The sequence below is a fragment of the Argopecten irradians genome, chromosome 1, assembly GCF_041381155.1.
Source record: "Argopecten irradians isolate NY chromosome 1, Ai_NY, whole genome shotgun sequence".
NCBI lineage: Eukaryota > Metazoa > Mollusca > Bivalvia > Pectinida > Pectinidae > Argopecten > Argopecten irradians.
In genome coordinates this window covers 31,532,924-31,550,938 of record NC_091134.1, presented here as the reverse complement: position 1 = coordinate 31,550,938, position 18,015 = coordinate 31,532,924, and the positions used below count along the sequence as shown (strand labels likewise).

The following is an 18,015-nucleotide window of genomic DNA, read 5'->3' as shown; positions in this document are numbered from 1 at the left end:
AAACAACCAAATATGTGGAAAAAATATGTGATTATATGTTTCTAGATTCACGTCACGTCATTTCAAATCTATTCAAATCATTCAAAACATTGAAAACGATGTAGATAACTGCATAAGATTGTTAATTTAAATATAAATGTATAATCTTATTACATTTGTTAATGATCCGTCACTTTTTTAGCATATCTGCCAGGCTTTGTATTAATAGTCAATCAATTTGCCTGAATGACTGAAATGATACTATCATTAATCGCGTACCTGGTATGCTTACATGATCATATGAAATATCTGTTGAATGACCCTTACTCTTTTTGGATCAAAGAACAAAATGGTTATTGTACAGGATGAAATATGTTTCCTTTGTAAGTATAATGATTACGTAATCTTTAACAATGTCGAATCCTGAGAATTTATAGTATTAATTCAAGATCTAGTTGATAAAGTTTTGGACGGAGAAAGTTTTGGACATGCATTGATGGAGGCTGTCAGGAAAACGAATTGGCCGAAAACAGTTGGGACATCAGATATGTTCTGTTCTGACAGTTGGAAGCAGTTTGAATTTTACATTGAGCACATAGTCCATGGATTTATTTTATTAATTATTATCAGATCGGGGACACCAGTCGATGGCAAATATGGGGATATACTGTAAACTAGCATTTGTCCTGGCAATGAAAATGAAGCGATGTCCAGTGAAATACGTCACGTACAAATTTTACGCAGGGATATGTTATCACGAATTTACTGTTATAAAAAGCGAAAGTTGGTTAACTTAATCATAAGCGAAAGGTAATTGGATTGCAATGTAATTTATTCCATAAAGAGAAAAACAGTAAGTCAGATAATAGATATTTGGTAGCTTACTCAAAATACAAGTATTATATAGCCAAAGCCCTTATAAATAACGGCTTAGTTAAAAGGAAATTATTCAGTTTCAGAGTGGAATTTTATTTCTGTGTTAAAAGTGGTTGGGAAAATGTCATAATAAAACAAATAACAGCTTCATCTATGGACCGCTATGATATATTGGTCAAAGCAAATAAGATATTGATAGAATGATACCATATATTGATAAGTTCAATTCATATAATGCTAAAACCATTAAATGTAAAGAAAACAAATTCATATATATTTGAATCATACGAGACAGCTATGGCGTTCCATATTCATCAGCTTTGGAACTGGTTATCATTCATTTCTCATAGTACATATTTTCATTGTTTATCATATGTGCCAAATGTCTATGGTATTGCGAATGAAACTATCACTAGTTCGAGAAAGAGTTACTTCTCCTTAATCGAAACGAATTCACACTATCGTCCGTGACATCTCTTTGGAATGCGTTATTATATCTTTAATTAGCATAAAGTCAGCCAACTTTGCATGATTTAAATTTGAATTGTTTGTGAGTTTAGACTGACCTTTCCAACCATGTGTAATTTGTCACTGCTAAGAACATATGATTTCGGATTCATTTTCAATGTCCAGCGAATGTATTTTGTTATCTGTTGTGATGTTGCCATTCACAGTTTTAAAAGTATATACAGTTATATCAAGCGTATTGCAGCGTATGAAGGAATTTGTAAATTATTCTATATCAATAATGGACCTTTCTAGAGGTCAATATGACCTCCAGGACAGGATCATTAATGACTGATGGCGTTGTTAGACGTAATTATATTAGATTCTACTGCGTCAGTATAACACCATATTAATCGAATCAAAGGGATACGCTATTTGAATAATATACGCAAATCATTATGATTTATCAGGGTTACTTCCCTTCCTTTCACCTCAACATCAATATTTGCTAATTAACACAATTTTAATTAATCAGAGTTATTTCCCTTTATTTCACTCTATTAGTAATATATTACAATTTATATTAAATATTAATAGTAGTAAGCGGACTATAGAGGTCGATGATATAGTTTAATTTTCTCATTCAGTTTTTTTATTCCGTTCCATTCTGCTTTGTTTCGTTTCATTTTGTTTCGTTTCGTTTTATATTACTTACGTTTTGTACCTGACTTGATACACTGATAGACATCGTGCTTATTGTAATAGATAGACTAATACGTTGTCTCCCATTTACATAGTAACGCATTCAATATAAATGTAAAACCCTGCTGGAACGTTTTCTGGTTTCTGACTTTGTGTCATTCCTTAAAGGTATGTGTATCATAACTGAGTGAAATTTTGACATGCTTTTTTTTCTTTGTAAATCTGTTGAAAACCATACAATTTGATGATTAAGCTGTCAAAGGCACGGACAAACATGAAATTGCATTATGCTTTAAAGACATTAGCTAAAACACAAAATTTATGCACCGTAATAGTTCTTTTTACACTCATTTATGTTTAGATGAAAACGTATGCGAACATAATGTATATATATATATTCCTTTTAATTACACTAGAAACACTGTAGAATGTGAAATGAACTGGTAAAACGCAACTTGGCTACTTGGTTTGACCGTTGGTACCCATTTTACTGCACTGTCGACGCACGGACATTTGCAGACTAAAAAAGTATATTGTCAGAGATTATTACAAAGACATCTATTACAATATCTGTGTGTAGACGTACATATCATAATTTTTGATAACATTATTTCAAAAAGAACTTATTTCGAAAGCACTTATTTGACTTTGTAAAATTAAAACCTATGCATTGTATGTATTGTAATTCTCAAAATGTTGGTAATTTTTTGGTGGTGAATAGAATATTAAAAGCCTAAGAAAATTACGACACTTTAAGGGCGTCGTCGCTGGCCGGTCGTTCCTGACATCCCCGAAAAAAAAAGACAAAATAAACTAGAGAGATAGCACAACACTGTGTTATATAATGCAACATATGATTTATAAAAAAAATCGGGGAGAGACATATTAAAAAAGAATGTCAATCTCTTATTAACTTGACCTAGATTTGTGTGACGCAAGTCGGATATTTAGCTCAGAACACATGCTTTTCATGGGTACCTGGTTCTATTGTCTGTGTAGTTTTGGTAATCAACTGATATCAAATATTTTTTATATCTTTATATTTATTTATTTATTTTTGAAATTGGATGTTTTTTTTATTATGATTGCATCGGTAAATGTTGATTTCTTTCTTCGTCTTCGTTTCTTATCAAATTATAATTACAACTAAAACATCTTATTTTCCAAATAAGAATCAAATTCGCATTATGTCAATATATGACTCTTATTCGGGAAATGTAATAAGGTACATTCACATTTGTGATAACTCATTTATTCTTTTATTTAATGATATATTACTTAAAGTACCTATTCGGAGAAATGTTTGTTACATTTTCAAAGAATTACAAAATTATAGTAATGTTTAAAGCATATATATATGTGTGTACTTTTAAAACTGTTTGTTTGAAAGTCGTTCTACGTAATTGACAATGCTTGAAAATAGAAGGAACTATCTTAGTGCTTCTGTGTTATCATACAAGGTAAAAGACTACTTATTTTAAATAGAACTATAACAATTCTACAAATATTATACAAAAACTGTATTTTGAATTTAAATACAGTATGATTTATTGGCAATTTGAATAACCAATCAAGCAGCGGACGGACGCTTGCGAGATTTGAATTAGGCCTATGTGTTAATTTCTTCTATTTTCATAGTTAACGAACTTAATGAAACAATGCCTCCTGTTACGTTGATGCAATGTTTACGTTTTTTCTTAAAACTAACCAGAAAGCTCCGAAGCTAACATGTTTTCAGTCGCGTACTGTGTTTTGCCTGTTCCATATTCACCCCAGCTTAGATGTACGGAAATAGATATAGCACCAATATTTGTAAAAACAACCCATTTAAAATAAGGAGAGGATATATACCTGATTTATACCTGGGTGCCATTGTCAAACTACTCCTACCTCATGGTGTTTTCTTCATACAGAATGTATATTTCTCTCCAGCCCACCCTTCAATCGCTACTGAGTAGTGAATAAAATAATCGGTATTGGGTCTCTCCAAGGTATAACTATAATGCAATCGATGACACAATTTCATAATTTTACACTTCAGCCAGATATTTTCAATATTATCTATCATAAAACATAATGTTTTGAAAGTGATTATACATCTTATTTGTATAATTATGTAAGCTAATACAATTGTATATGTCCACAGTGGTAGTTTTGCATAGGCAACCGGATCAATACCCAGTGTATATGCATTAACATCACCTGTATACCATCGCTATACGCCAACAATACGTTAAGTACATATACATTTAGCTGACATTTGTATGTAGAAAACTGGGTTTTGCTAATAGCTAGATAGACACACGGAATATGTGTTCGTAAGTCAAAATTTGATTATTGATTCATTTGAATATGTAAGTTAATAATTAATCACTCTGCTTTTCTTTTGTATTCACAATTAGTGTGTGGTCCATTTTAAGTATCCTGGATACTCCAGGGGTTATTTTCGAATTCACTGATGGTATAAAGTTAAGTCAGATTGATGTTACGGATTAACGTCCTAGTTCCGGTTATAACCGAGCTTTGGACTCGCCAGCTCGCAGCCAATGGAATCCCTACAGTGTCAAACAGCTGAGCTGGCCCTCACCAGGACCGGGGCTGACTGGGCCCGGTGCTGGCTAGGACCGTGGTGCTGTATTTCGCTTAAAACAATTTTCCTCAATATCATGTCTTAACCTTGTAGCAATATTTGCCTGAGATATATGCCATGCTAGGTGGTTTACCTAATTATAAACCAAAATAACTGAGAATTTTGATATATTTTTTATTACAATTTTTAATTTTTATTTATTCTTGATTTTTTGATAGCATTTGCCTCCCTTTGATCGTTCATATATATCTCATACAGTTTAGCTCAGTTCTTGGTAGTATTCACTCTTATGCATTAAAGTAATTGAAACCATATGCATTATTTATACATTATTCCCAATGCTTAAATGCTTATATTTCAAACTATATTTTAATGTCGCAGTCATCGTAATCACGCAATCAGCCATCTACATTAATAATTGTGTACTTGTAGTTATATATATATATGCTGCGGTATATGATAAACGGAACATAATGAAGTTTAGACACTAGCTGTGTATACCAACAGAAACGTAAATATATAATTATATATATGTTTCTGATACCAAGACTAAACCTATCATAAACGCATTTGAAAGGTTCGCAATTATTCTTAAACGGCCCATGTATTGAGACTGTCCCAGTGAGGGATAATTTGAATCAGGAAATGTGAAAATATATTGTATTGATATTATTTGCATTAATTAATACTGACATACTTATAAAAAACAAATGTATAAAAGACCCGCTATTTTCCAAACAAAACATGTGAATTAATTAAAAAAAATATATATATATATAATTACACAAGAAAATGTATCTTGATATGCCTAATATAAGATTTCAACACATAACAAATGCAAGATTCCCGTCATAATCCATACTTTCTTTATTTTTACAAATGATATAGCTAATGAACTTGAATCAACAACACGTTTATTTGCTGATGACACTTCTCTTCAGAAGTAATCATCCTCATCGTCATGAAATAGAAGTAGTTTAAACAGAGATTTAGAAATATTACCGGTAAATCGATTGGCAAACGCTTAAAGTGAATAGTCGGGCAAAGGAAACCAGTCTAAATGCGTTCTTTGGCCTTCCAAAAGTCATTGTATACCATAATGATTCTCTCAAGTTCTGCTTACGGTGTCCAGTTTTGACCATTGAAATTTTGGGGAAGCCCCGTGTAAATTTAGCACAGTTCTAAATATAAATTCTCCAAACTCTTTGAAAACGAGGCTGCGTGGAAATGTCAACATGGACATGTGTTTCTCAGTCGTGTCGGTTTCGTTTCGTGTGATAAACCACTAATGCGGTATGCAAATTGTTGTTTTGAGATGATACATTTGATGCAAATGAAGTATTCTTACATTAATGACAATGCTTTGTAATAATTTTTCGATAAAAGCATCTTGTACATGGAAATCGACACAAATATTCGGCCGATGCAGAGATGGGGCCCCGGCAAGGGGCAATTATTGCAGCATCGCATTCGTCGTATTTTACATCAACCGAATCATGAAAGTTAAGTACAAATAATCGTAACATAATTTCCCATATAAAACCACACGAAAACGTTCCATAGAACGTCCATGCATGTAGCTGTCAAAGATGTGAAAATAAATTACCTCATACATAGATATTTTACAAGTACAATATATGTGTTCAATTATTCGTGTAGTTTTTTGCAGAGATTTAATTAAATTATCTATGTCTCTGTTTGGTTTTTTTTGTAAACAATATTTGAGTTCTGGAGAGAGATGACATGAATGTCCAGCTGGAAGGAAAGAAACTTTTATGATGTATATGTATCGTACAATGTATATATGTAAACGTACATTCCATGTAGCTGCTATAGAATTACAACTAGGAAATTCTCTCAAACATTGATGATATTTAATTCTTCACATTCATGTAGGCCTATGCTGTGAGAATTAACACATCATATATATTTCCAGAAAATATATAAGGCCTACATGTATGTTACTTTCCTTTTCTGTTGTTTCCTGTTCTTTTTTGTGCTCTGGAGAAAAAGATGATTGAGTTGAAGAAAAGTAATTTAGAGAAATGTGTACCACAGTACTTTGTCTGTAGCCGAGGGGTTCTATACTGTTTTAATAGTCCAGTAATTAATAATTAAATTGAAAATTTCAAAATTAAGACGAAATTGTAAATTCCATTTTTGAATGAAGTGGTTCCCCTCCTTTGAGAGTACACAGTGTGTATACCCTTTTTGGTTTTTAGGAATAATACCTGAATAGGAACCTGAAATAACATGACAATCAATCAGGTATGTGTGTGTTGGGGGGTGGGGGGTGGGGGGGGGGGGGGCTAAAAGACAAAAGAATCATGAGGATGGGAAGTTGTAACTTGAGTGGGGGGTTGAAATATAGAAGAAATAGCTACAGATAACTGGAAGTGGAAGGGTGCTTTATCATTGATCTGGTCATTGCATATTTGGGGTTTACATGGCTTTTTTTTTGGTTATTTAGTCTCATTGATTTTGGAGCAACTTTGAATCCATATGGTACTGTATATCTTTCTTTTTTCCATGTGTAGCTATTTCTTCTGTATTTCACCCCCCGCCCAAGTCACAACTTCCCAATAGGTACCACTTTTTTGTTTAGAACTCAAATCAAAGACAGATGTACATAGTACTACATACTACATTTTAGTCTATGTGTTTGTAATCACTGTTACTACAGTATTAATACATAAATGGCCATGGTCTATGTACAAGTTACACATAGACAATAAATGTGAAATTTGGTTCAGACAAAAAGATTTTTAACATTTCAGATAACTTGCTAGTTTTATGGTTTTATTTATATGTTGAGTCTACTCTCTTGTAAAGTAGAATTTAGAAATCCTAAGACAATGGTATCTATATTGCTATATGTAAAAAAAATCCTTATATTTTAAAAGTAATTGAAAAGCTATCTCACAAGCCCTGACAAACAAATGGGTCGGCATATGGATGCAAGAATTATAATCACTGGATCTAGAGGACTAATATAAAACAAATATTTCTACAAAGTTAAACAATGAAAAAGTATTGCATCATAATTTTATTTAATGATTACAGTTGAAAGGAACATTTAATAAATTAATACTGTTTAAATGTTCTGTTCACGATCTTCTAGGTCCATATTGGAAAAGTTTTCTTTCAAGAGCACTCATATCAACATTCTTCAGTCTTCATATGATGCTAATTGTATGTATATGTATACATACACTTGTATACAGGTCCAAGGGATGAACTTTCTGTATTCATGTCACTATGCATGCATGGTGCCTGAAAAAAAGAACCAACAATTTTTTATATCTGTTGAATATGACAAAAATTGAAATGATCAATTTCAAATATATATAAATGAATAAATGTAGGTTCATTCTACAGGTTTTTTTTTATTTTAGAGAAAACATTTTATAAGTTGTGAATGTGTCACTGATGCATTTGATAGAATCAAATATTGTTTCAAAAAAGATACAAATTCATTATCTATAGTTCCAACAAAAATTCAGAATAATTATAAATGATACATGGCTGCAGTACATTTCAACTCTGTAAAGTTTGTCATATACACTGTACACATGAACCAGGTACAGTTGTAATAAATATACACATTTATTATTATGACCAGAAATAATACTGTATGTGTCCTCCAAATATATCTAAAGAACAAGCTAAAACCTACATTTACATATGTATATGTGTATATCAGAACATATACAATATAATTTTACCAATTAACCTACAATGTAAATCCTATATACAATGTATGTGTATAACACTACCAGAACATGTACAGAACAAAAATTTACAAATTAAAAATCTATAAATATATACATCAGAACTGTGTGAATTGACCGGTAGCATAATATTATAGATTAATTGAAACAAATCTTAGCTTGATAATGCACTAGCGGTTACATTCTAACTGTACATGCATTACAACGGTACATTTTATAAATACATGTATACAGGGCATTCATTACCCCTAAAGAGGCCCCACGAAAGAACCGCTATTTACCCCAGGGTTACGTTTTACGCGATTGGGGAACAGGTATGAAACTAGTCCGCTAAACCTGCCTATATTATTAGGCTTTTTTTATTATTTTTTTTTTTTTTGCCTAATATATAGTCAGCTCGCGGTACCTCTTAAAAATGTGAAATCGTAGGCCAGATTTGGCCTACGCTACGTCAGCGGCATATTTCTAATATATCGTCCATGCAATGCCGGGAAAACGTACACATACCTTTATATTGGGATCTTATGTACTCCTTTGCCCCCATGTTACATCCCATTTATGAAATTAAACAACTGTATACAATGAAATACTTCCGAGACCCTTCTATTTCACACATTTGTAATGGCCGCCGTATACACATTTAGTAGAGCAAACGGCAGCCAATCAACTTCGCTTCCGGTTTTATTTTTAAATATCCACGTGTAGTTGAAAGATAAACAAAATTCTACCGTGTATATGCTACATGTATATGCAACGTGAATATCGCGAAAGTTATGCGGTACCAGCAATAGTCGTGTTCAATTTGAATATTTGACAACATGTCGTGTATGTCGACCATGATTTTACTTTAAAAACTCTAACTGGCTAGCATTTTGTTTATCTTTCAACTACACGTGGATATTTAAAAATAAAACCGGAAGCGAAGTGGAAAATGCTGAAATTTGCTAGCCAGTTAGAGTTTTTAAAGTAAAATCATGGTCGACATACACGACATGTTGTCAAATATTCAAATTGAACACGACTATTGCTGGTACCGCATAACTTTCGCGATATTCACGTTGCATATACATGTAGCATATACACGGTAGAATTTTGTTTATCTTTCAACTACACGTGGATATTTAAAAATAAAACCGGAAGCGAAGTTGATTGGCTGCCGTTTGCTCTACTAAATGTGTATACGGCGGCCATTACAAATGTGTGAAATAGAAGGGTCTCGGAAGTATTTCATTGTATACAGTTGTTTAATTTCATAAATGGGATGTAACATGGGGGCAAAGGAGTACATAAGATCCCAATATAAAGGTATGTGTACGTTTTCCCGGCATTGCATGGACGATATATTAGAAATATGCCGCTGACGTAGCGTAGGCCAAATCTGGCCTACGATTTCACATTTTTAAGAGGTACCGCGAGCTGACTATATATTAGGCAAAAAAAAAAAAAAAAAAAAAAAAAAAGCCTAATAATATAGGCAGGTTTAGCGGACTAGTTTGAAACATGTGACCATATGTGACCACTCATTTATGAAAAAATACTGCTAGGGACTATTTACATAATGATCAAAAATACGAAGACTCACTCACTATCAGCTGAGCAGGGCAACAGTGTCAAACAGCTGAGCTGGCCCTCACCAGGACCGGGGCTGACTGGGCCCGGTGCTGGCTAGGACCGTGGTGCTGTATTTCGCTTAAAACAATTTTCGCTTAAAACAATTTTCCTCAATATCTGTAAGCTGTGGCTTCCAAGGGTAAAAAATACCCTGTATACCAACAGAAACGTAAATATATAATTATATACCAAGACTAAACCTATCATAAACGCATTTGAAAGGTTCGCAATTATTCTTAAACGGCCCATGTATTGAGACTGTCCCAGTGAGGGATAATTTGAATCAGGAAATGTGAAAATATATTGTATTGATATTATTTGCATTAATTAATACTGACATACTTATAAAAAACAAATGTATAAAAGACCCGCTATTTTCCAAACAAAACATGTGAATTAATTAAAAAAAAAATAATATAATTACACAAGAAAATGTATCTTGATATGCCTAATATAAGATTTCAACACATAACAAATGCAAGATTCCCGTCATAATCCATACTTTCTTTATTTTTACAAATGATATAGCTAATGAACTTGAATTATCAAATCAACAACACGTTTATTTGCTGATGACACTTCTCTTCAGAAGTAATCATCCTCATCGTCATGAAATAGAAGTAGTTTAAACAGAGATTTAGAAATATTACCGGTAAATCGATTGGCAAACACTTAATTGACTTCATTTTTTTAATACTAATTAAACTGAGGTAGTGTTTATATCATTCTGATTTAGATTTTTTTTTCTTGAAACTGTTGTTACAATTGCTCTTTGCTTGTGCTAAAAAAGAAGAGTATTTTCATTTTAAAGTGGCGTTAGATATATGTCTTTGTAAAGCGTGTCAGTTGCGATCTATTCAAGTCACGGGCATATGTTTACAGTTAATTGACACAAGCTTTGAAAAAAGAAATATTATTTTAGAGTACTTGAACATTACAAATGCGATATACCTTATCAGAATTAAATAAAAAAAAATTGAAATGTTAGAGTTGAGACTTTGTCAGCATTTTTTTTTTAAAGTGTTTAAAATATTTTCATAAGTTTAAAACGATTTCTTTATTTTAAAACAGTTTTGCCACAGTTTAAAAAAAAACATTTTCCCTTTTCTTTTTAGCGTTAAAAACAACAAGAACACAAAATGATGGAGTCAACTGCTAATTCATTTGAAAACATACCTTGGTATATCAGTCAGCGGGATCGTGGATGAAAATGCAAGAGAATAGAAACAACTATCGGTAACATTTAGATAAAGCTACATAACATAAAATACGTATATATTAATATACACTAAATTATTATTTTTAATATCAGGTTTACCTCGATATACTTTAGCACATGGATATAATATATGTATACAGCACATATAGTTCGATCCGCGGGCATTAGAACGCGAACGTCAAGCTACACATATGAACCCCCATTCACAGAGAGGAGCCATACGTTCCAGCACATCCAATGGTGGTTATAACTCGAACCACAACACCAGATAGGACAAAGGGGAGAGTGAACTATCAGTACTTACATGGAATGTTTGTCGAGGACTAGTTGACAAACTTGCGTGTGAAGAGTTTTGTGAAATTATTTCAAAGTATGATATAGTATGCCTCTCTGAGTGTTGGGTTAAAACAAATGATGATTTGAAACTGGATAATTATGATTATTTTTCTTTTCCAAGATCAGTTTGTAGAGGAGGTGGAATAGTGATATATTACAAAACAGCATTATTTAACCATGTTAAGGTTGTCGAAAACATACATGATAGCATCATATGGATCAAACTTGATATATCTAGTACTCTAGAACGCAAAAGTATATTATTAGCATTTTGTTATATACCCCCCGAAAACAGCATTTTTTATGAACATTGCGATTTTGATTTATTCCAGTGTTTAGAAGATTCTATAGGGCAATATAAAGATACCGGAAATGTATATGTTGTCGGTGATATGAATGCTCGAACTGGGGAGAGAAATGATTTTATAGAAAATGATACTTTATATGATAGTATAAATTTAATTCAAAAATTAAATGAGACTTACCTGTAAGTTGAAATTTGATTGGAATTCTGTCTTCACATCTGTTGGTACGAAGGGATCACATGAGATGCGTGCGCAGCTTCATAAATATTCATACTTCAAAGTTGAGTGAACACTTTCAAGCTTAAGGGATCACAATTACAGAAAATTGGAAAATAATCATAGACAACAATAGAAACCAGGGTGGGTGTAAGTGGTGGGCATGTGATCCCTTCGTACCAACAGATGTGAAGACAGAATTCCAATCAAATTTCAACTTACAGGTAAGTCTCATTTAATTTTTGAATTCTGTCATTCACATCTGCTTGGTACTACGGGACCACATGAGATGTTTAAAGAGAGTGTTCACGAAAAACTATAAAGGAAAAACAATGGTAAGTTTAACAATTTAATGGATGAAAAAACACATACAGTAATAAAAACTGTATCAACAAATGTCTTTCGCGTCTTCACAAATTATATATTATTTTAACAAGTCCACAAATATCTGAGAAAGTCTATTGATCACAAGTGACAGTCATAGATCAACACAAATCATAATATGAAAGTACAGTTAGTATAATGATCCCAAATATATCCAGCGCAATTAAAGAAATACAACACAGTTCAGCAGTCTATAACAGGTTTGTGCCAGTCTTGATGTTACATATACCATTTTCAGTTTGAAGTGGTTTCGAGTAAAATTTTGCGAATGTACAGGAGTTGTTCCATCCGGCAGTTTTTAAAATTGTATTTAGTGGTACATGTGCCCTCAAAGCTGCTGATGTAGATGCAGCCCTTGTACTGTGAGGTGTAAAAATACTCATATTCACTCCAGCTGCCTGTAATGTTACTTTAATCCACCGGGATATAGTTGCCTTTGAAACACCTTTAAATGGTCTTTGATAACTGAGTAACAAACAAGTTTTATTTTTCCTTACACTGGCTGTCTTCTGGAGATATTTCTTCACTGTTGTCACCACACACAACTTAATATTTGATGGAAATTTCTCTAGAGTTATTTCACTTTGATGATAGCCTGGTCTAGTTTGTTTCAGTACATCGCCAAAACGGAGCTTCACATAATGGTCAGTCACAGACATGTTATTGATGTCTAGTAAATGTAATGACTGGGCACGTTGTCCAGTTAACAAAGCCAGTAAACATACTGTTTTGAATGTCAGTTGTTTTAGGGAAGAGTCATCTAAATGTTCTAAATAGTCCAACACATCTTTAGGGTCCCATATAACTGTATTTCGCGGTAACGCTGGCCTCCGTTGAAACACTCCTTTCACAAAACGTTTCACCAATGGGTGATGTCCAATCGATTGGCCGTCAACCTGAATAAAAGCTGACAATGCTGATCGTGCTGTGTTTATTGCACTATATCCTAGTCCTTCATTAAATAGCGCCGTCAAAAAGTTTATCACATTCCCAACAGTTGGTGAGTAGGGATCAATGTTCCTTGCACTTGAATACTGTATCCATTTAGTTGTATAAACTTCATATTGTTGGATTGTCCCTTGTCTCCATGACGACAACACAATGCTTTCAGCGTCTTCCGATAGTTCGAACTCCGAGATGGATCTCCTGAAATGTGACATGCCATCAGTCTGGTGTTTGGCAATGATGATGTTTTCCTGTGTGGATGGCTCAGACTCCCCCTAGGTAACATAAAAACACAGTCAATCAAACAACGTGTTAATCTCGCAAACCACGGTTGTGTTGACCAGAAGGGTGCAACGAGGATTGCCTCTGATCTATCAGCACATATTTTATGCAATATTTTTCCAATCAAGGAAAAGGGGGGAAATATATACACATACTGAGACCATTCCTGGGAAAATGCATCAACTGCAAATGCAAAAGGATCAGGTTGCCATGAAATATACTTAGCTAACTGAGTATTTAACCTTGAGGCAAATAAATCAATCTCTGGCATTCCCCACATACAGGTAAGTTCATGGAAAATATGTGTGTCAAGTTTCCACTCTGTGTTTTCGTGTTCTAATCGACTTTCAGCATCAGCCTCTACATTTTGACAACCGGGTATGTGAGCAGCGGATAACCAAATATTCCTAGGTATGCACCAAGACCATATCTGTTTTGCCAGTTCATTACAATGTGGCGTTTTACCTCCCATATGATTTATATATGCAATGGCAGTAGTATTATCAATGTTCAATCTGATGTGTTCATGAGTTCTTTGCAAAAAGATAGAATACTAAACCATGCTGCTTTGAGTTCGAGATAGTTTATGTGATCTTGTGCCTCTAGCACTCACCAATTACCACCTGCTTTTTGTGAGGTATTGTTATTTGTCTTCACAACCACACCGCCCCAACCCATTTTCGAAGCATCGGTTGTTAATATTGTTCCTGGTGAAAGATGCGATATTAACCGGTGTGAATTTTCTATGTTCTGTACCCACCAAAGCAAGTCAGACATACTGTCAACTGACAACACCATTGGTGCAAGATAATTACCCTTATTGTACCTCAAGGCCTTTATCTTGTCTGCTTCTAGAGATCTATAGTACAGAGGTCCAAATTCTACACCAGGGAAACTTGAAACCATAACACCTATACATTGTGCAACATCCTGTATTAAAGGTGCCTCCTTTTGCATTAATTCTTCACAAACTGACTTAACTTTCTGGGCCTTTATCTCTGTAAGTGATACTGTCATATTTATAGAGTTTAGTATGAAGCCCAAATATTCAATAATTTGTGTTGGCTCAAAAACAGATTTTTCTGGATGAACTACAAATCCGACTTGCTTTGATAGATGAACTGTGTCAATGACATTCAACCTACAGTCATTAATTGTGTCGCCTAGTAAAAGTGAATCATCTATGTAAGATGTATTCAAATGCCCTCTCTTTCTAAGTTCAGAAAAAAATGGTTTTGTAATTTTAGTGAACAACCGAGGGGCTGATGAAAGCCCATTGGGCAATGCTGTAAATTTGTAAATCTGGTTTTCAAAAATAAATTGCAAATATAATTGCGCAGAATCCCTTACATGTACTGAGTAGTAAGCATCTTTCCAATCTATGGAGGCCATATAACAATTTTTTGTCATCAGATCTATAGCCGTTTGCAAAGTATCCATTTTGAAATGCCTATATACAATCATTTCATTCAATTGTTTCAAATTTAGAATCAGACGACTAGTTCCGTCCTTTTTTGGTCTAATAAATATGTTTGAGAAAAAACCAGAGTTTTGTGAAGATTTTACAATCACACCTTTCTGAAGAAGTTTTGAAATTTCAGATTTTATTTGATTCATTTCAATTGTATCAAATTTATACTGATTTGGCTTATTTGTTTCGATAGAATCGATGCATTCTGGTTTGAACTCGATGTCAATGCCTTTAATAGCCTCTAATATTACAAAATCTGTTGTTAATTTCTCCCATTGTTGGAGATGCTTACTTAAACCACCTGCTTGAAACTCATTGACAGCTTTAAGTAATGTTTGTTTTACATCAGTCAAAAAATAGTGCCAAGAATCATCACTTACCTGTACATTATCAGGCTCGTTGTTTGGCACGACCGGAGCTACAGGCTCTACTTCCTGTCCGGTCCCTTCTTGCCGTTTTTTGAACCCCAGTGCTTTTTGTCTTGGTAGCCACCCCTCGGGTTGTAGCCTCCCCGGTTGCCGTTATAAGCACCACGTTGTCCATGATAATATGGGTTAAATCTCAACGCTTGCTTCCCTTTGTTCATGTATCGGGACTGTCCTTTGCCACGATACGATCCATATGATCCTCCAATGTTAGAAGCCACTCTGTTTGTGTCATGAATGTCTTTCATAGCTTTCGGGAGATCGTCCCCAAAAAGCATTGTGGTCACAGGATTGTGTGTTGAACACAACGATGCATACTGATTGTTCAAATCTGGTTTAATTAATTCTCTCCTCCTCTGGCTTATCTCTTGTGTGGCGCTCGCCGTGAGCGTGAAACTGTCTAAGGCCAGTTTGAGTAGCTCGTCAACTGAAGCACGAACGTCCATGTTTGTGTTCTTTTTTACCTCCATGAGGAGAGCTATCATTCGTGCCAAGGGAGTTAACCCTTTAGCTATTCTCGTCTGCGCTTTCTGCACTCTGACGTCACGACTTTTGTTCTCCGTGCTAAGTTTTCTCCAGATTTCTGGATTGACTTTTGGAGCCTGTAGGTGTTCCATGTTCATTGGCCTGGGATACATCTCCAACTTCATTTTTAATTTGTCGTCCGACATACGTTTTGTTAACATATCTGTCAATAATTTCGCTAGCGTAGCATTTTCAATGTCAGGGCCCGTACTATCGTCGGTGCTGAAGTCGTTAGCCAATTCCCGTAAAAAATCCGGGATATCATCATTAGATGATTGTACTGGAGCTGGGTCTTTAGAAGACACATCATCCGCACTATTGTTCAAAAACTGATCAATCTGATCACAAACATCAAGAGACTCGGCATCGTCACAATCGTCGATATCAACTTCCATGTACTGAGGGTCGTCGGCCCTGTACTGATGCATGTCGGCTCTCATGTCCTTCATCATTTGAAGCTGGGATGCCATAATTGCTTGAAAATTTGTCATCATGGCTGACATAGCATTTATCTCGCTTGATTCTTTAGAGACACTCGCCTGCGGCGCATCATGTCCGATACTTTCAGGCCGTTTTGACGGATTTGAATTTCCCGGTTTGGGCTGCGCATGAGATTGCGCGTGAGGCACTGGCAATGTGGTCGCCATCTTGGTTTTATCGTGGGCCTTTGTTGACCCTTCTAGGGATTTACCATCATGTCCTCCTGACTGGGTATTGACCCGATTTGGAGACTTGGATTTGTCTTTAGACTTAGGCCTTGGCAAAGGCTCCATGTTTCCAAGAATTTCTCCGACAAAATCAAATTCTATAAGTTGTCCGCTGACGGGCTTCTCAGCCATGAACCACGAAGGCTCAGCTTGACCACTGGTCACAAAGTTCGTTAATTACGAGTTTAACACTTATTAAAGTGATAAAACAAGCTCGCAAACTGAAGTTATTAAACATAAAAAATCATACCAGCATCACTATTAAGTGATATTGAGCTGGAAAACGTACTAAAAACAATGTAAACTGGCAGACGAAAATTCTTCCTCCTGACCAGTCTTGAAGTAAGCACGCTATGAATATTTATGAAGCTGCGCACGCATCTCATGTGGTCCCGTAGTACCAAACAGATGTGAATGACAGAATTGACTACAGGGCAGAAACAGATAGTGTGAGCCGCAATAATATGGATAAAGTGGTCAATACATTTGGTCGTAGAATGCTAGATATGTGTAAGTCATCGGGATTACGTATAGTCAATGGACGACACCCAGATGACGCTATAGGTAACTTTACTTTCTATAATAATAATGGAAAGAGTCTCATTGATTATTTGATTACTGATAATACGCAAAAGGGAAACATTACCAAATTTATTTCCGGTAATTTCAATACTTTCTCTGATCACTGTCCCATTACTTTTAGTATAAAAATTAATCAGACTGTTTCTACAAAAGCTGTAGACAATGTAAATTCAAATGCCGAATACAGTAGAGGACAATGCATGTCGGTTAGATGGAAAGAAGAAAATATACATTTAGTCAGGGATAAATTAAATGAATGCAGTGAGATGATAGATGAAGAACTTAATGTTGACTTTAACAGCCAAAATGTGGTGAACGAATGTGTAAATAACATATGTCACATAATCAATGATTGTACTTTACCGTTCTGTGAGTGTAGAGAAAACCCTGTTCGTAATACGGTAGATAGAAAGTTTTCTAATTCAACAGAGGACAAACCATGGGTTACTCCTCAATGCAAACACCTTTATAAAGAATACCGGAAAGCTTTGTCAAACTTTAATAAAGACAAATCTGATGAAACGCACCTCAGACTATTAACTGCTAAGCGTAATTATAAAAAATTAGAATATAAACTAAAACGGGAGTATAAACGGTATGAAGGAAATATGTTGGAGCTTTTGAAAAAGAGTAACCCGAGACAGTTTTTCAAATTATTTAAGAAAAATAAAACGAACAGAGT

At 34.4% G+C, this 18,015-nt stretch overlaps 1 protein-coding gene across 1 annotated transcript; it reads right to left on the bottom strand.

Moving 5' to 3' along the window:
* Positions 1-12,348: 12,348 nt before the first annotated feature.
* On the bottom strand, positions 12,349-16,883 carry LOC138322386 (uncharacterized). Its single transcript, XM_069266454.1, has 2 exons — positions 15,475-16,883; positions 12,349-13,616 (listed from the first exon to the last, which is right to left on the bottom strand). Exon 1 carries the CDS (start codon positions 16,881-16,883, stop codon positions 15,522-15,524), a length of 1,362 nt encoding a protein of 453 aa, XP_069122555.1. The 3' UTR covers positions 12,349-13,616; positions 15,475-15,521.
* Positions 16,884-18,015: the final 1,132 nt, after the last annotated feature.